Raw genomic sequence first — 19,983 nt, forward strand, 5'->3', positions numbered from 1 at the left:
TACAGGTACAGGGAGGATAGTGAATGTCTAACACCTGTATACAGGTACAGGGAGGATAGTGATTGTCTAACACCTGTACACAGGTAGAAACAAGATCTCACCAGGTCGGGGTGGGTGTCTGGGTTTATGTGAACAGACTGCGTCCAACGTTGACACTCAGACCCTCTGATGGTCCTGGAAACCGTCCCACGATAGTTTTCACCATTCCCTTCACAGCACTCTGGAATACAAGTATTTTATTTCATTGTATAAAATCTAAATGTCTGCATAATATCATGACACATAATACCGCAAAAGCGCAAGTCACTTTACAATTATCGTATAATTTATATGAACAAATAAATTCTTATTAATTTATCGCTTCGGCTGAACTTCACATTCTGATGCTAATGATATCCTTAGCCTTATTTGTAAAAGAAATGCACTCACCTTCAACATCTGGTGAGTTCTCCTGAAGAATCTGGTCAGTACAGGACATCAGAGGACAATAACCGAATTTAAAAGTAGCAAAATTCACCCAGCACCAGGGTCTCGCCTCGTTGTCAGGGTTACGGCAGAAGTTGTGATCACCAAGTCCCTGTGATAGAATATAAAAGTGTTTTTTTGTGTGTAATTTGACGAATGCACAAATATGTCATGTATAGTACTCGATATATCTTTAAGTAGGACTAGACATTTAAGGTACAAGTGAATACTTAACTTGTAAAGATGCCACTGCACAAAAGATTATCCCTATATATTTGTCTATATCAATGCAGGAATCTAAAGGATCACTTTGCTATCTATTATCTCATGGTTCTTAAGTCCTCCCCATCAATATGCTCAACTTGTACAATGTTCTTACCTTGTCAGGGTGAGTCTCAGGGTTGATGTGTTGAGAATCAGTCCAATTCAGACAACGAGTACCTTTGATTGTCATATCCATGGTTCCACGATAACCTGCTCCATTTTCTTCATAACAGTCTATCAAATTCACAATCAACAAACGTTTTAGTAAAACTGCATTTGGAGACCTTCCTGTAAATCCTCACAAAAACTTCAGGTAAGATTGAGTCATAAACAACAACAAATTACAAATTGGTGGGTTTTTTCCCAAAAAAGTTGTATTATTCATCCTGCACTCCATTCAATTTCTTGAGAATTATTTCCATGTACATATACTGACTATTTGTTTGAGGAAGACATTTAGAATGTAGAGTATCTATTTCATGAAGCAAATATTCAATAATTTATTATTAAGATTTTAAGTGAAATTGTGTTTTTTTCTGATGATCCTTAATATAATGATTAATTCACAGTAATATAAACATATATCAGTAATGACCATTTCTGATCACAGTAATACACACCTATATTGGCACTGCGGAGGGCAGCAACACTCTTGGGTTTCTCACAGATGTAATTAAAGCCAGTCCTCCTCTTACACTGTACATTGTCCCAGTAGTAGTAGTCCAGAAGCTGTTTTACTGAGACATCGGGGCGGTCATACAGGTTGTTCAGTACCATACAGTACTCTTTCCTACCACGGGACGGCTCCTTCCCCTCCAGTGTGGGCACCCAGCCTGTAAGGGGTTTCAGGATAGATATCATTGTGTAACCTTACTGTAACTTGTATCTCCTATTTTTTGAAAAGGGTTCCTAGTTAACAGTACAATAATACTAATTAGGATTTGATTGATTAACTCATCACATATTTGACTGACACACCAGTATCTTTGATACGTTGATTACAATTAGGTAATTCTGATTATCAGTTTACACATTTAACAGTTAAGCAATATGAATTCTGCCAACAACTAAATTAAACTCAATACAGATGATAAAGCCATCACAAGAGACTAGTTACCGAATACTAATAAACCATATAAAATTACATCTATTTTCACAACTCATACCTGGATACCATTTCTTAAACACCATCGGACTCCTTTCCATTTTCAAACCACCTTGCTTCTTCTTCTTTTTGGGAGCTCTCTTTGATCTATTTTTAGGTTTCTTCCCTCTTTGTGTGTGTCTGTTATGGCGGCGAGGGTCAGTCTCTGGCCGTCTTTTTGGTCCAGGTCGGGGCCGAGGGTGTCTACCTGGTCTGGGTGTGGTAGTTGTCTGTGGTCCCCCGGGGTTTCCTCTATTTCCTGGTTTCTTTGGTTTCTTTGGTTTCTTTGGCGTTTTAGTTTTTTTTGGCACTTTTGGTTTTTTCGTTCCTGGTGATGTTCTGGTGACGTGTTTCTCCCAGTACCATTTTCCTCTGTGTATCTTACCTCCAATTAGCCACACATCTGAATCTAAAAAACACCAAGGTAATGCCATGAGTGAAGTTTTCTGATGTGAACCATAGACCAATGTAAAATCAATCTTTTTTAAAATCAATCTTCAGTTGACCAGGAAGCCGAAAGCGTTTCAACTCTTAAAAGATTGAAGAAGCAGGTTTGATATCCCCTTAAAAATGTAACCTTGGTGTAATAGGTCTTTGTGTGAAATACAAATAACCTGTCAAGCCAGGGGGATAAAATAAGGGTTTTCCTTCCAACTAACCTACCTTAATGAGTAATATAGTCTGGCCCCCTCATGTGATACCTTTTATCATTTAATGTTAGCAAGTAGTGATGGAAACAATGAACTGTATAGAAGAATGTAGACTGGCTGCCAGCCCAAGAGTTTCCCAGCTGCATTTTATTATTAGCTTATCTCCCCCTAGTTTAGAATCAGACATCCAAGTGATCAAAATTGTTAGTTATTTTATAGACGGGGGGGGGGGGGGGGGGGGCCAGTCTACAAAGAATGACATGTGACAGGAAGTGTGGTTACCTGGATACAGTAGCTGTAGTGTATTGGACAGGAAGTGGTTCTCTTTCTCTGTCTCAATGTTGACCAGATGACCACCTGTCCGGGCGCACTTGCTCAACACCTGTTTCACAGATTTTACAGGCTTATTCGGACTGTTGAACTGATAACACGAGTCTGGACCTGCAATCCAGCCATCTTCACATCCTGTAAGGAAACCACTCTCAATACAATAACCTTATATCCAGTAATTAAAACAATTTTAACCCCTGTTCTTCCACATTTTTTAATTACAATATACATACATACAAGTATTATAATATTAACCAATCCTCATTCTTATTCTGAAATTTTCTCCACTGTATGGCATTGTTACATAACCTTCACACATTCATATGGCATTAATATAAGCTATGAATGCCTCGATCCAATTGTTGACACCTTCATATGACGTCATAGTTGTATTATTGGAAACCACCGACGTGCCTGATAGGTGACTGTTCTATTCAGTGAAAAAGAACAAAGGATAAAAAACGCTAATTTGGGCTAAATGCATAACTTTGAAACGTTAATTTTAATTTGGTACGAGATTAACATATTCCAAAAATGGTAAATATAAGAATTGAACTACTTTCAGTTGGCATTTACAGGCAATATAAATTGGACAAAGGCACATAAAATATGAAGCACTAGAGTTACCTGTGTTCGATTAATGACATTGTTGTGTTATATTTAACATGACATTCCTGTGTTAGATTTACACATTTGACATATCTGTGCTATATTTACCTTAGACATGACATAGCTGGACTAGGATTAAAACATGACATACCTGTATAAGATTTACACATGAAGTACCTGTGTTATGTTTACACATATCGTACTTGTTTTATGTTTACAAAATACATACCTGTGTTATGTTTACACATGACGTGGCTGTGTTATTTTTACACATGACATATATGTGTTATGTTTACACATGACATCCCTGTGTTATGTTTACACATGACATCCCTGTGTTATGTTAACACATGACATCCCTGTGTTATGTTTACACATGACATCCCCGTGTTATGTTTACACATGACATACCTGTCTTATAGTTACACATGACATACCTGTGTTATGTTTACACATGACGTGGCTGTGTTATGTTTACACATGACATATATGTGTTATGTTTACACATGACATACCTGTGTTATGTTTACACATGACGTGGCTGTGTTATGTTTACACATGACTTACCTGTGTTATATTTACACATGACATACCTGTGTTATATTTAACCATTACATACCTGTGTTTTGTTTACACATGACATACCTGTGTTATGTTAACACATGACATACCTGTGTTATGTTTACACCTGACATACATGTGTTATGTTTACACATGATATACCTGTGTTATGTTTACACATGACATACATGCGTTATTTTTACACATGACATACGTGTGTTATGTTTACACATGACGTGGCTGTGTTATGTTTACACATGACTTACCTGTGTTATATTTACACATGACATACCTGTGTTATGTTTAGACATGACATACCTGTGTTATGTTAACACATGAAATACCTGTGTTATGTTTACACGTGACATACATGTGTTATGTTTACACATGACATACATGTGGTATGTTTACACATGACATACCTGTGTTATATTCACACATGACATGGGTTATATTTACACATGACATGTGTTATGTTTATACATGACATACATGTGTTTTATTTACACATGACATACATGTGTTATGTTTACACATGATATACCTGTGTTATGTTTACACATGACATACCTGTGGTATGTTTACACATGACATACCTGTGTTATGTTTACTCATGACATACATGTGTTATGTTTACACATGACATGCCTGTGTTTACACATGACGTGGCTGTGTTATGTTTACACATGACTTATATGTGTTATGTTTACACATGACATACCTGTTTTATGTTTACACATGACATACCTGTGTTATGTTCACACATGACATACCTGTGTTAGTTTACACATGACATACCTGTGTTATGTTCACACATGACATACCTGTGTTAGTTTACACATGACATACCTGTGTTATGTTAACACATGAAATACCTGTGTTATGTTTACACATGACATACCCGTGTTATGTTTACACATGTCATACCTGTGTTATAGTTACACATGACATACGTGTGTTATGTTTACACATGACGTGGCTGTGTTATGTTTAGACATGACATACCTGTGTTATGTTAACACATGAAATACCTGTGTTATGTTTACACATGACATACATGTGTTATGTTTACACATGATATACCTGTGTTATGTTTACACATGACATACCTTTGTTATGTTTACACGTGACATACATGTGTTATGTTTACACATGATATACCTGTGTTATGTTTACACATGACATACCTGTGGTATGTTTACACATGACATACCTGTGTTATGTTTACACATGACATATATGTGTTAGGTTTACACATGACGTACCTGTGTTATTTTTACACATGACCGACGCTGCCTCTGTTACCGGACAGAAGTTGATGGCGCCATACTGACACTCCTGCACCCTGCTTTCATAGCCCATACAGTTTATGTTGTTCATCAGAATGTCATCATCTGTCCATCCTGCCGTTCCATACGCTGTTTCTTCCAAAGCTGCCAGAGCACCCCTGATTATAAGCATAATGATTACGTAGTATGTCTTCCGCAGTACCTGTACATTAGGGTCAGTCTGTAAGTCATTTTACCGTATAAGGGCCGACTAATACACGTTCCGTTAAATTGTTACGTTTTCTTGTAGTCTGATTGAAAATGTTTTCTCGGAAGTTAGGTTTATATTCTGTTTTCTCGGAAGTTAGGTTTATATTCTGTCACCAGGCCTTCTAAGGTCACTTCTGTCATCAACATACTTATTTGATTGTAGCTAATCGTTCGTGTTACTTAGCATTGAACTAGCGCGCATTATGATTTGTTTGCTTGCAAAGCTGTGTCATTCAAATAGATCATAAATACCATACAAAAACAGTTCAATACTTATATTTACGTTTTCTCTGCCTCTGATGTTCTTTTTTAACTTATAATTTATAATTAAAATTAAAAATGCCCGCCTTATCGACAGTCCACACAATTTCGTTCAATAGTTTGAACAGCGTATTGTCGCGTGCTGATTGGCAAACAAAGTAGTACTTTGATATTTTAACAAACACTTCAAATTTATTCCACAATTTAGTATCAATACAATTGCGTATGATATGTCTATAGGGTGATTCCAGTTTTTCAATAGAAATCTGAGCTGAAAGTTAGATTTGAAATTGTTTCGATTTTCCCCCGGAACAAATTTCGCGCATGGATAAATACAGTGAACACCGTGAATGGGACCTTGACCTCCACGAGGGAGTTATTTTTGGAAGTTAATTCGAACTTTTCTCTTTGCTCATTTTGTGAAGAATCCAGGCGTGAATGTATTTGTTGATTGTATGGGAACCCGACAACAGTCGGTAGATTCTATAACAGCATCGTTATTTGACATGTCGTCTGAAACTGAGGAACCGTGGATCCGAGACGCGTGAAACTGATAGCGTTTGAAGTGAGTGATCTTGCGACGGAGCACAGGTTCGTTACAAATGTCTGAAATGACGAATGTTTATGTGTGCTGTGACTCATATCAGTAGGTCTGTAACATATGTGTCAGTAGGTCTATAGAATATGTGTATTTCAGACATTTATAACGAACCCCTGTTGATCAGTGCAGTGTAACAGACGATATTTCTGATAAATTGCATGAGCGTTAAAATTGTTTCCATTGCCGGCATTGGTGATTTCAACCGATGTGCATTTTGTACGATATTGCAGACCTTGGTCTTGTTTTCGTTGTAATAAAAGTGTTTTTTATTTTATTTTTTATTTTGCACATCAATTTACAATGACATTATCAAATCTCACAATGCCCAGCGATATTTCAGCAGCCGTCATGTTTATTTACATTGGATGTTGTAGTTCCGGTCAGTGTTGTAATTAATACGCTAGGAATTGTGTCTCGTGCGGCATGGTAATTATGTCTCGTGCGGCATGGTAATTGAAGTCCCATCAACGACACAGCTTTCAAAGAGGCTATATAGTGACAATGTCATGCAAATGTAAATATAGAAAGTTAACTGCTCAATGTCGGAGAGCTCATTTGTCGTAAGTTGACCGCTAACAAAATAGGTTTAAAAACCTACTTACCCCTTGAATCCGAGTTGCTGACAAACCACTTTTGCGTCGCTAAGGTCCCAGTCATCGTTACAGACGACACCCCACGTACCTCCACGGAACACTTCCACCAAGCCAGCGTTCACTGTCCGGGACGTACCCCCTAATCTGGATAAAGAGGAAACGCACATGGTAGACAAGTGTTATGATATCGTTCATTTATTTCAAAATACATGTATTTGCAACTTTGCGATTTCAAAATTTGCGACAAGAGCATGTTTAACATATGTTACGAACAGACAGAAATACGTCCTTTAGGTATTCGGCCAAATATTACTTTTATACAAATTGAGTCAACCATTCTGCCAATTTTTAGCAAAAGGGCAATGATATAATGAGAAAAATAAGTCCGAAAAGGTTCAAGGTTCAAAAGGTACGACCTGTGATCGCGTTCGATTATGAAGTTCGTTAAAAAACAATATTTTTTGGGAGAAAATTCAACAATAATATAATTCAGAAATATTAAGGTTGGCATATCGATTGGTTTTGTGATGACTTTAAACTGACATCAATCGAAAAAGTAGCACTGTACAAATTCACTAATACTGAATCCACTAAACAGCATTTGGAGGTGATTTTCCATATATGTGGATACAGACTACATATATACGTAACTGTTTCCTGAGCAAACATCGATCCCGCTTTATAAAATATGTGCAGACCTGCATTATATAAACTTATTTGTCATAGTGTGTGTTTCATCTCTTTACACTATTTTCTGCAATTAACCGATTTGAGCACGACTATACATATACACGTGTAAGGGTTTGACCAAAGTCTGTGGTTTGACCTTTCATTTATGCACTGACCTTACTCGCTGACCGCTGTACGGTGCATGGATGTCCACGTTTTCTCTCCGACTGCCTTTCGAACCGAGCTGTTTCTGATTGAAACACAAATTAATTTTATAATTATTGCAATAAGTAACAGTAGAACATTTTCATATTTTTTTTTAAATAAATAAAACAAACACTTTTGTTTGTTTGTTTGCTTGTATAGTTAGTTTTGTGTCATCACATCGTGTAGGCGGTGTCCACAGACGATCGAGGGGCCACTACTCAAGTGGCCACTCTAAAACTACCATCATAACCTGGGCACAGGCAGCATAGCAGCCCTTCAGTTCACACTGCTCTGATAATGGGATACACAGAGGTCCAGAAAACATAAGACAGAGGTCCAGAAAATAAATAGGACGTAATGGGGTCAGAACATAAGACAGAGGTTTTCAAGTGTTACAATAGCAACAACAGTTTGTCTGTGTCGATAGAGAATAGAGACGCACAAGGACAACCACGACTATGCTGGGGGTCCCACAATGAATATACAAGGTGTATATATTGTTTCATAACATCCACGAACCATCAGGAGATATAAATATATTTATAGTATATATGGAAAGCAAACGATCATTTAGAGTCCTACAAATATAACAAAGGATAACAAATTATGAGTTTTGTCTCTTCTGTGTCCACAAAGAATATACACATGACTATATGGTCCCACACAAATCGCTAGCTCTAACGACCATGCAATGAGTTACAGCAGGTCCATATTGTTTTATAACATCCACGAAACTTCAGGAGATATTAAGTGTAAATTTAAACTGCATTTAGAGTTCTACAAATATGACACCGAGCAACAAATTATCAAAACCACCTTAATATTAATTGACAATTAAGAAGTAACTTTAGGAGTATTAACAGCTAATTAATGTCGCCTATATAGCAATACAAAATCAATCCCAAACGTTACCTTTTTCTTTTTCCCATCGCAATGTTCAATGCATAGTAAAACGAGAACCAGTGACACCCAGAGAGACCGAGTTAGCTCCATCTTCACAGCCTCCCCGTTACTACCGGGCCTTACAGCGAAATAAACAAACCCCACTTTGGGCGGAGGTCAACCGTCCTAGGGTCATGTCCGTGGGGGCCAGAGACTGATTTAGCAACCAATGGCAGCAAAGACATATTCATAACATCATTTTATTTTTTAATTAACACTGTATACCATTTTTAATCCCACACAATAATTCCAGAAAGACTTTTAAAAGTGGGGATACATTTCTATGAGAATATAAGTTACGTTTATAGTTGGCTGTAAATGCCCCCCATGTCCCTCTTTATTTGTTGATGATGTGGTTGAAACTAAAATCCGGAAGCTTTTGCAATATATAAAGATTAGCACGGTTTTAAGTAGGTCACGCCTGACTCCGGGGCACAAGTCAAGTATATCCCATCCCTAACTGTTACTAATTAGAACGGATTCATCATCTGTGTGGCTAATTATTTGTTTCCTTCACATCGGATACCACACTGATGACATGAACCAAAGTGGAGGCTAACTATATATCCATTGTAATAACATCACATCGTCATATTATCCACTGTTTTTGTTTAACTATATTTTATATTCACAAAATAGCTTTCCACCTGGACGATAACGAAATTGAAAATGAAAGGTCTTTTTCTATGTTCAAAACGAAGCTTGTTCGCCATTATTTGTACTCTTAAATGATTATTATTTTAGAGTCTTTTCAATGCTGGAAATCTTTTCCTTTATGCTATATTAGCTTATATCTATGTCAATTTTAACACTTTACTATATTAGTATGTATGTATATGGGAATAATGTCTTTTAATGTTACTCTATATGTATGATTTTTTGTGGATTCTGTGATAATTTTAAATATGTTTCTGTAATAAATGTATCATAAATCTTTTACAATATTTTGTAAGCAACCAAATTACCATGTATTTTAACACCTACCATGTTTTCTAACAAGAGGACACTGTGGAATATTAACCTCGGCTAAACAGGTTCTTTTATTCCCATGAAATTTGATTTTTTTCCCCCAGAAATTATTGGAACACTGAATACCTACAGTGTCATTATTCATTGCAATAAGCATAGAATTGCATAAACCTCTATGTTTAGTTGGGGGCCCTATGGACACATATATATTATGTAATATTGCTCATGATCAGCTGTCGACGCTGTGAAGAATGGTGCGCATTTCATCTAGGACATCCAATTTATCAGTATTTATATAATTATAAAATTTGAATACATCTGTAACATATATTTTTGTTGGTGTCTTAATGGATGGATGTACACTGAATCGATATTTCCATATGGTTCGGGTTGTCTCCTATATATGTATAGATTACCCTGTCTCTGAGATAAGCCCTAGTGCGTTATCTATTACGTAGGGTCAGGTTGTGATTGTTGACATTGACGGGGTTACGGATCGTAACAATACTCTATTGTGTCATATAGATCAAGAGTGACTTGGTGTATTTTATGTCCTATCCTGACAATGAGGAGTATTTTCATTGTCGTTATACTGTTCCCCGTGTGGCTGGGAACGGTTTGTGGGTTCATCACACAGCCTGCGGGAGGCCTTACGGAACAGGTTAGTTACAAAAACACCGGAAGTTGCAGATTGTTTTTTTTATATATATATAAACCGGACACCAAACTTATTCATTTATGGGTTACGTGTTGGTAGCCGGAAACTTACATTGTTCATGTTGACACTTTTGATAAGTTCAGCAGAGACAGAGAGTAAATATTTTCGTGTCAGGAATGCATAAACCGGAAACTTAAAGGTGATTTGTACGAGTACAGCGAAACCGCTTTGACCTAATAATTCATTTATTTTTTGGAACCGGAGCTAATATTGTATAAACCTGAAACTATAAAATATGTAAAACTATAAGCGGCTTACGTAGAGAACAGTGGCGAGTTTATGTGTGTTTTCATGTCATCCCCTCCTATCTTTCTCCGTTTTAATATTTCTATCTTCCTTAGTAAGCATTTTATAGATATTATACTTATAACAAATTCTATCAAAAATGTCTCCATCCATGCTTTACTTTCTTTGCGCAACTGAACAATCATTGTGAAAGTTAAAACACAATCATTGGTTCGTTGTTTCAATGAAGTTGTTATCGTTTTAAGCGTTGCATCGCTTCTTGATGCTTCTAAATGGAATCCATTCCACTTCCGACTTCGTCTGGAGGCATTGAGTAGACGTACAATACTAAATACTATTGAGATTTTAGGTACATGAAGGATGTAAATTGCTTACTAATAGAATTTAGAATAGGAGTGTACAGTTTTAAAAAGGTATCATTTCTACAGGAAGGAGGGGACGCAATGGTCCTCAGCAGGAAGACGCATGCCGACCCATCTTTGTCCGAGCCGGTCAGTGGTCAGAGGATTAGGTAAACGTATTGATTGTCATCGGGTAGAGAATAACGAGATCGTCAGTGTTGTCATCTTCAGTAGTTGTCGATTCTTCGATACTTTGGAGAAAATTTGACACATGTATACGAATGTTATGTCCAATGCTACCTGCTAGTTATTGTTGTTTAATTGTAATTACAGAAAACAGATTGCCAATTGCTTACTAATTTATCGTTTATTGTCAAATCTAAAATGTTGCTCTTCATTAACTGATTGCTTTATTATAGTGTCCTCTTAGTAACAGATGTATTGCCTCTTAGTGTATTATTGGACAATAATACAAAGTTCATTCTTGAGACACCTTTATCTATAGATATATTGTTTTATTGTAAAGATGATACTATTATCCACTTTTCTGTTTATTCCATTCTGACGAGATATATACCAAAAAGATTTTTTTGATTAAATCAAAATGGAATGAACAATGAATTTAACAAAATTTCTAAATTTTGGTAATTTGAAAAAATGCATTGCTAGAATTAAGCGAAAAAGTTATCGAAACCAAAGAAAATGGACCAAATGACAAAGCTATTTGAAAACACCCAAACCTGAAACTTTGACAAATGCCATACGTACCTTATCTTTTTATACATATAATTGCTATACTGAGTAAATGTAACATATTGATAAAGCTAACACCGACAGCTCACAGAGAAAATCAAATAAGTTACTTTAAAGAGTTCTTCCTTTTCTTTCTGGTATTTGTATTTGTATTTGTATGATAACGCAATTGTTTTATGTCATGTATTATTTGTATATAAATGTTAAGATTTGAAAAAAAAAATGAAAATAAAATAAAACTTATGTGTTGCCAGGATAACCAATCACTGGATTCACCCAAAAAAAATATCCTTAAATAATTTGACAATAAAACTGACAATAGCTGTACAATCAAATGTTGTCAATTGCAAACTGTAAAATAAGCAAGACTTGTTAAAGGCGAACAGTTTAATGAGCAAGACGTGTCAATGGTAAACAGTTTAATGAGAAAGACTTGTCAATGGCAAACAGTTAGATGAGCAACACTTGCTGTGAGCAGCACTTGCTAATGGCGACCAGTATAATGAGCAAGACCTGTTAATGGAAAACAGTTTAATGAGCAAGACTTGTCAATGGCAAACAGTTTGATGAGCAACACTTGCTATGAGCAACACTTGCTATGAGCAGCACTTGCTACAGGCGAACAGTATAATGAGCAAGACTTGTCAATGGAAAACAGTTTAATGAGCAAGACTTGTCAATGGCAAACAGTTTAATGAGCAACCCTTGCTATGAGCAACACTTGCTGTGAGCAGCACTTGCTACAGGCGAACAGTATAATGAGCAAGACTTGTCAATGGAAAACAGTTTAATGAGCAAGACGTGTCAATGGCAAACAGTTTAATGAGCAACCCTTGCTATGAGCAGCACTTGCTACAGGCGAACATTATAATGAGCAAGACTTGTCAATGGAAAACAGTTTAATGAGCAAGACGTGCCAATGGCAAACAGTTTAATGAGCAGCACTTGCTAATGGCAAACAGGTTAGGTAGCAGAGTACAGTAGAAATGGCTTGACCCTAAAAATAAAGGGCATGTCTCGGATAAATATGGATAGCGGATTCATCCTGTACAACACACCGACATATATATATATATATTTATAAACTACATTTTGAATACGTCTTTTTTAAAGTTTTAAAAAAAGGTGATTTCCCCAGATTTGGGACTTGTGAAGAAAACCATGGTTACCACATAAAAAAAACGTCAAAAAATGCCAAAAAAAACATGATTTTTAACCCAAAATTTGATCCACGCAAGTAGTAATTGTTTTCTTAAACTCTGTCTTAAATTAAATATCACCTACTCGGTAACAGAAATACTCACGTTTTAGCATAGGTCGTTCAACTGGATTTTTCACAATATTTACACATGTGCTGAGTACAAAAATAGACTATTTGAAAAGATTTGTAAATGGGCAAAAATGATTTTTTTTTTTCAAATGTGAAGCCCACATAGTCCAATTCATCACGTAAATGCCAATTTTAGAGCTGATTTTTTTTTAAAGTTTTGATACATGTAATATTACAGGGGTTATTCATTGTACAAAAATATCACCCACGGCCACCGTACGCTACTGCACACTGCTACCTTAATGAGCAATGAGCAGCACTTGCTTATGGCAAACAGTTTAGTGAGTAAAACTTGGTCACGGCAAACAGTTTAATAAGCAATGAGCATCACTTGCTAAATGCGAACAGTATAATGACAAGCGCTTGCTAGTGGCGAACAGTATAATGAGCAATGAGCAGCACTTGCTAAAGGCGAACAATTTAATGAGCAGCACTTGCTAATGGCGAACAGTATAATGAGCAATGAGCAGCACTTGCTAAAGGCGAACAGTTTAATGAGCAACATATGCTAATTGCGAACAGTTAATGAGAAACATTTGCTAATGGCGAACAGTTTAATGAGCAACATTTAGTCATGGCAAAAAGTATGATAAGTAACACTTGTCGACTAGCGAGTAGTTTAATGAACAACAATTGTCACATGACCGTATTCCCTGAATTACGTGTTACAGGCTTGGTAACTATGGTAACGGGTCACGTGAACTAGGACGAGGTATACTGGAGGTATACAGAGCGGGCAGGTGGGGGATCGTGTGTGATGACCACTGGAACTTACAAAACGCACATGTGGCGTGCAGGGAGCTGGGCTTCACACTGTGAGTATAATGATAAAGTCATAAAATACAAATACATATCATTTTTATTTTTTTCATCAGTAGGTCGACTTTTAAAGTATTTTCAGGGAAACAAGACTCACATCTTTAAAAGTACTTTCGAAAACAATTCGACTTCTACATGTTACAAAACCGTTCAATTAGCATATGAAGCTATTTTTCTTTAAAGAAGAATTTCTAATTATGCATGCTAGACTGATGAAAAATCCTCGCATTTCCATTATTAGACACACAAATCAGTTAGCAATGTTGCTGTTATTTATTTTGCGTTTGCAGTGGGGCTCGACATGCTCTTGATACTAGGAGCTATTCGACTGGACCCTGGTCGGATGATTCGTTCGTATTTGATGATGTTGCGTGTCATGGTAACGAGAGCTCCCTGCTGGAATGTGATTACACCCCACAGCACAACTGTCATGTGTTCGAGGCAGTATCGGTCGTTTGCCAGCCAAACCAAGGTCAGAGGATTGTGTGGATCCTGTCAAATTGTATTGTTTGTTCATGTGAAACTCTTACTTTTTGAACTATATTATTGTAATTCATGTTTTACTATGTCTGATGTAAACACGAAACAAGAAATATGAAGACTTACGCCGTCGTTATTGGTAATACATATCCAATACGTGCATAACAATGAATCAACTTTTTCTGAATGACTGCTGTACACTCCAACTCGTACACTCCGGGCAAATGCAATACAGTCAGATTGATAAGATACTTACCTATACGTATATCATCCTTCAATACCACAAAACAGAATGTGATATCAATACTTGCACAAATGTCAGCCAACATTTGAAATCATTGAAATTGTCTTCTCTTCTTCCCTTCATCATTGCTTACAGTGTTACGAGAAATGCCACACTATCCACCCACACATCTTTCTCTAACAGATGTGGGTTGTATCCCTTGGTAAACGAAGCTGTTGTGCGCAGATTTCCATATTTGTCGATTTTCACCACTTTTCGTATAGAATAACTTGTTGGTGATGTATGACGACTTCAACGGTATATAATGCATTGCAAAATTTGTTTAGATGTGAAGATTTTATGTGGCCCTTTACTACTGTAACATCTAAGGTCAGATGAAAATGGCAGCTTTGGGGTGACACTGAAAATAAAGTATAGATAGGTGAGAAACGAAAAAATTAAAGCTCCAAAGTAATGTAACGGGATCAACAGACCGGTGTTGATATTCTTAGTGTCCGTTAGTGTCCGTTAGTGTCCGTTAAGCAGAAGTCACAAATGGCATTAGTCTTTGCACAACGGAAGAGGTGTTTCCGTTCCTTGGTCTTTACATCGTGTTATTTCCGGTCTTGATTAGCCGACAAGAACACTTGCCATCAAACCAAACCGTCCCATTACAGGTTGCAGTGACAGCTGGGTGGCTGGACCTAACGGCTGCTACCTAATACAGATACAACCTCAGATTAGAGTGTCCTCGGCAGAGGAAACGTGTTCAAAACTGGGAGGCTACTTGACCAACGTCGACAGCATCCTGGAAAACGATTTTCTGTCAACGACTCTGCAAACACTTCATCCGGGTAAATATAAACACACCATGTCTGTTCTAAAAATAGAATAGGGTGAAGTGAAATAACGCTGCATCAAATTTAATGTACACTTTGGGCGATTAAACGACAAATAAATCCATAACAGTATCATGAATGCATGAGTCACACAATCAGTACCAATATTAATTTCTTCAGAAAGACAGTACTGGCTGATTGGAGGCAGGTATCAAGGAAACAAGTGGATTTGGAAAACGTTGCGGAGAAAGAAAAAGAGGGACAAAAAGAGAAAGAATAAGCAAGGAAAGAACAAGAAGAAGAAAGAAAAGAAACAGAGAAAACATATCCTAACCCGCATTAGACGTGACAAAAATATCTTGGAAGAAAAGGAGATGGACGTGACGGTCTGGTTTCCTGGTGAGTAATGGGTGCAATGGAAGATGATGGACGTGACGGTCTGGTTGCCTGGTGAGTAATGGGTGTAATGGAAGATGAACGTGACGGTCTGGTTTCCTGGTGAGTAATGGGTGTAATAGAAGATGATGGACGTGACCGTCTGGTTTCCCGGTGAGTAATGGGTGTAATGGAAGATGATGGACGTGACGGGCTGATTTCCTGGTGAGTAATGGGTGTAATGGAAGATGATGGACGTGACGGGCTGATTTCCTGGTGAGTAATGGGTGTAATGGAAGATGGACGTAACACACACAGGTGATTGCACCTTTAGATATAGCAAAAGCTACAGTATATAAACAATTAACTAATTACACTGCACCATACACGCTATCTCGTCCTTCTAGGACGCATCGGTCATGCTAGGGGCTAAAAATTTTGAATCCAAATTGGTCTGAACTACTGTTGAAACAGAAAGGTTGGTGCGTAAAAACCTTTCATTTATGAGATCCAAAATTTAAAGGTGTTCTGGTTAATTTGAAATTAAATGAATTGTATAGTGTGTGTTATATAAACCATGCTACTATTTATAAGAGATAACTGTGGCCATCAAGGCTACGGCACACCTAGAGATAAATTACAGAATTCAGTTCTTTCCTGCTATATCCAGTATACAAGATAATGTTGGCTGCAGTTTTACTTTCGCTGTTTTCGCTCGCCAAAGCGAAAGTTAGTACCTAGCTTACTGTGCATAGTAGTGCGGAAAGGGTGATTAGTGTACAGCACGTATAAACATGACCCGCCAATATTGTAAATACAATTAATGATATACTTTGTGGTTACGATTTGCAAATAAACACTGGGTATCTATAAGTATATTTGTAAGTGGACCATATTATGATTGCAGGATTACTAAATGATTCGCGAAAACCACCATAGCGTCCCAATATCAGTTTGTGGGGGGAAATTGAACCTATTCCTACCATCAGAAAAACCTGTCATAGTTTTGCATCCTTTTCATGAAAATAATCAAATGAAAAGGTACTATACACGATTAAGTTCTTTTTAAAATTGTCACGTAGGCTTTTGTCTGTTATTTAATTTTACGTTCACACTCTACACGCGGGGAACACCATGTAATCCGTGCATTTATTGGTAGGACAACATGCCACTCCCTTTAAAGACAGGATAGACTGCAAGTAGAAAGTAACAAAATGTACCCTTCCCTTTAGGTTGGATGCCCTCACACGTTAAACATGAACCCTCCACGACTCCCGAACAAGACTGCCTAGCCCTGTCCAGACAATACGCTCTTCCTAACGGGTCAGTCGAGCAAGTCTCCTACCTCTTCTGGAAAGCAATGGAGTGCTTCAGCACGGAAGGTCGTCTAGGCTTCATATGTGAAAAACCGCTGCAAGACAGCTCGGACAGAAACAGTCAGGGTAAGGATCAACTCGCCATATGTCGTTGACAAGGTAGGAAAATGTCCATCTCGTCATGATCACATTTATGTTGTTGACAGATATGAAACTTGCCAGCTTGTCATATAGGTCATTGACAAGGTCAGGGGACTGCAAATTCGTCATATAGACATTGAAAAGGTAAGGGATTGCAAATTCGTCATATGACATTGATAGGGTTTGGGGATTGCGAATTCGTCATATATAACATTGACAAGGTCAGGTGATTGCAAATTCGTCCTACAGACCATTGACAAGGTAAGGGGATTACAAACACGTCATATAGGACATTGACAAGGTAATGGAACTACTAACTCGTCATATAGACCATTGACAAGGTAAGGAGATTACAAACTCGTCATATAGACCATTGACAAGGGAATGCAACTATTAACTCGTCATATGGAGCATTGACAAGGTAAGGGGGATTACTAACTCGTCACGTAGACCATTGACAAGGTAAGGGGATTACAAACTCGTCATATAGACCATTGACAAGGGAATGCAACTATTAACTCGTCATATAGGACCATTGACAAGGTTAGGGGATTACTAACTCGTCATATAGGACATTGACAAGGTAAGGGATTACAAACCCGTCATGTAGACCATTGGCAAGGGAATGGAACTACTTACTCGTCATATAGACCATTGTCAAGGTAATGGGATTACTAACTAGTCATATAGACCATTGACAAGGTAAGGGGATTACAAACTCGTCATATAGACCATTGACAAGGGAATGCAACTATAAACTCGTCATATAGGACCATTGACAAGGTTAGGCGATTACTAACTCGTCATATAGGACATTGACAAGGTAAGGGATTACAAACTCGTCATATAGGACATTGACAAGGTAAGGGGATTACAAACTCGTAATATAGGACATTGACAAGGTAATGGAACAATTAACTCGTCATATAGACCATTGACAAGGTAAGGAATTACAAACTCGTCATATAGACCATTAACAAGGTAAGTGGATTACAAACTCGTCATATAGACCATTGACAAGGTAAGGGATTACAAACTCGTCATATAGACCATTGACAAGGGTATGCAACTATTAANTATAGAACATTGACAAGGTAAGGGATTACAAACTCGTCCTATAGAACGTTGACAAGGTAAGGGATTACAAACTCGTCCTATAGAACATTGACAAGGTAAGGGATTACAAACTCGTCCTATAGAACGTTGACAAGGTAAGGGATTACAAACTCGTCCTATAGAACATTGACAAGGTAAGGGATTACAAACTCGTCCTATAGAACATTGACAAGGTAAGGGATTACAAACTCGTCCTGTAGAACATTGAAAAGGTAAGGGATTACAAACTCGTCCTATAGAACATTGACAAGGGAATGCAACTACTAACTCGTCATATAGACCATTGGCAAGGTAAGGCAATTGCCAACACTTCGGTTACATCATCGACAGGATAAGTGAATGTCAATTCGTCGTATCTGATTGACAGGGTAAAACATCGCCATCTCATCATACATGTATATGGTTTTGTCAGGGTTACAGAGTACCAACTCCTTATTATTACATATACATGTACATGTATGTTATTGGCATGGTAAGCGGTTGCCAACTCGTCATATACGCAATATATAGGGTAGTGGATTGCTTTCTAGCTTTATATAGATACAAATAGATGTCGAACATTCTAAGATAAGCTGATTCAGTACTACAGAACAAAAATATCTTTTATTGAATGTGGAATTAAGGATCAGTTAAAATGGCATTAACTGCAATTATATCATAGAATGTTACATGGACAACGGGGAGGAGTACAGAGGCAAGGAACATACCACAATCGATGGCCTACCCTGTCAAAATTGGACCTGGTCCATGACCACAAACCCAGACACTCACCCAAACATGGTCAGTATCATTCTACACGCTGTATGCCGTTTGCCTGTGTGTATCGGTCAAATAGTTCTTTGTACGGTGTATTAACATGAGGATTGAATGGGGATAATTGGTGTGTCATGAAAACTTCAAACAAAGTTCTTTTGCATGTGAACTTTAGTTAGTCCCCTATTCTCCTGTGTATTGATTCATGGATTACATGGTGTTCCCCGCGTGTAGAGTGTGAACGTGCAACTGCGACGTCATGATAAACTCTGATTGATCTGAAGACTAAGCTATCAGGAGGGTGTCTTCACATGACCAACCAAAAACGTCTATTTTCTATTCTAAATTAGCGAATCAACATATGTTTCCAATAGTAAGAACATGCTTTAGAGTAGCTATCAACTATGACATGTAAAATCCTGATACGTGGAAGAGGCTGTGAAGTAGTGAATCAACTTTGACATTTGCACACTCCTGATACTCGGAACAGGCTCTAGACTAGCAACTCAGCTGTTACTACTAAACTCCTGATACTCGGAACAGGCTCTAGACTAGCAACTCAACTGTTACTTCTAAACTTCTGATACTCAGAACAGGCTCTAGACTAGCAACTCAACTGTTACTACTAAACTCCTGATACTCGGAACAGGCTCTAGACTAGCAAATCAACTGTTACTACTAAACTCCTGATACTCAGAACAGGCTCTAGACTAGCAACTCAACTGTTACT

The 19,983-nt window shown here is 37.5% G+C and overlaps 2 protein-coding genes across 4 annotated transcripts in view; one reads left to right on the top strand and one right to left on the bottom strand.

Moving 5' to 3' along the window:
• LOC110448899 (deleted in malignant brain tumors 1 protein-like) overlaps positions 1–8,961 on the bottom strand; it is a 45,549-nt gene extending 36,588 nt beyond the window's left edge. The window contains exons 1-10 of one of the 2 annotated variants that reach the window (XM_021495390.1): positions 8,805–8,958; positions 7,862–7,935; positions 7,026–7,160; positions 5,289–5,470; positions 2,806–2,988; positions 1,896–2,282; positions 1,350–1,562; positions 845–963; positions 430–577; positions 102–220 (exon numbers count right to left, since the gene is read on the bottom strand). In XM_021495390.1, the coding sequence (XP_021351065.1) occupies positions 102–220; positions 430–577; positions 845–963; positions 1,350–1,562; positions 1,896–2,282; positions 2,806–2,988; positions 5,289–5,470; positions 7,026–7,160; positions 7,862–7,935; positions 8,805–8,885 (1,641 nt within the window). In that variant the 5' untranslated portion in view covers positions 8,886–8,958. Of the gene's footprint in view, positions 1–101; positions 221–429; positions 578–844; positions 964–1,349; positions 1,563–1,895; positions 2,283–2,805; positions 2,989–5,288; positions 5,471–7,025; positions 7,161–7,861; positions 7,936–8,804 lie in introns of both variants that reach the window. The other variant, XM_021495391.1, reaches the window with a different exon arrangement.
• Positions 8,962–10,247: 1,286 nt separating this feature from the next.
• LOC110448900 overlaps positions 10,248–19,983 on the top strand; it is a 13,024-nt gene continuing 3,288 nt past the window's right edge. Inside the window, exons 1-8 of one of the 2 annotated variants that reach the window (XM_021495392.1) lie at positions 10,248–10,464; positions 11,196–11,278; positions 13,863–14,006; positions 14,301–14,482; positions 15,391–15,567; positions 15,733–15,951; positions 17,160–17,369; positions 19,162–19,280. In XM_021495392.1, coding sequence (XP_021351067.1) covers positions 10,369–10,464; positions 11,196–11,278; positions 13,863–14,006; positions 14,301–14,482; positions 15,391–15,567; positions 15,733–15,951; positions 17,160–17,369; positions 19,162–19,280 — 1,230 coding nt within the window. In that variant the 5' untranslated portion in view covers positions 10,248–10,368. Of the gene's footprint in view, positions 10,465–10,574; positions 10,661–11,195; positions 11,279–13,862; positions 14,007–14,300; positions 14,483–15,390; positions 15,568–15,732; positions 15,952–17,159; positions 17,370–19,161; positions 19,281–19,983 lie in introns of those variants that run through there. The other variant, XM_021495393.1, reaches the window with a different exon arrangement.

Source organism: Mizuhopecten yessoensis, unplaced genomic scaffold (genome assembly GCF_002113885.1).
Source record: "Mizuhopecten yessoensis strain PY_sf001 unplaced genomic scaffold, ASM211388v2 scaffold4373_2, whole genome shotgun sequence".
Classification (NCBI taxonomy): Eukaryota; Metazoa; Mollusca; class Bivalvia; order Pectinida; family Pectinidae; genus Mizuhopecten; species Mizuhopecten yessoensis.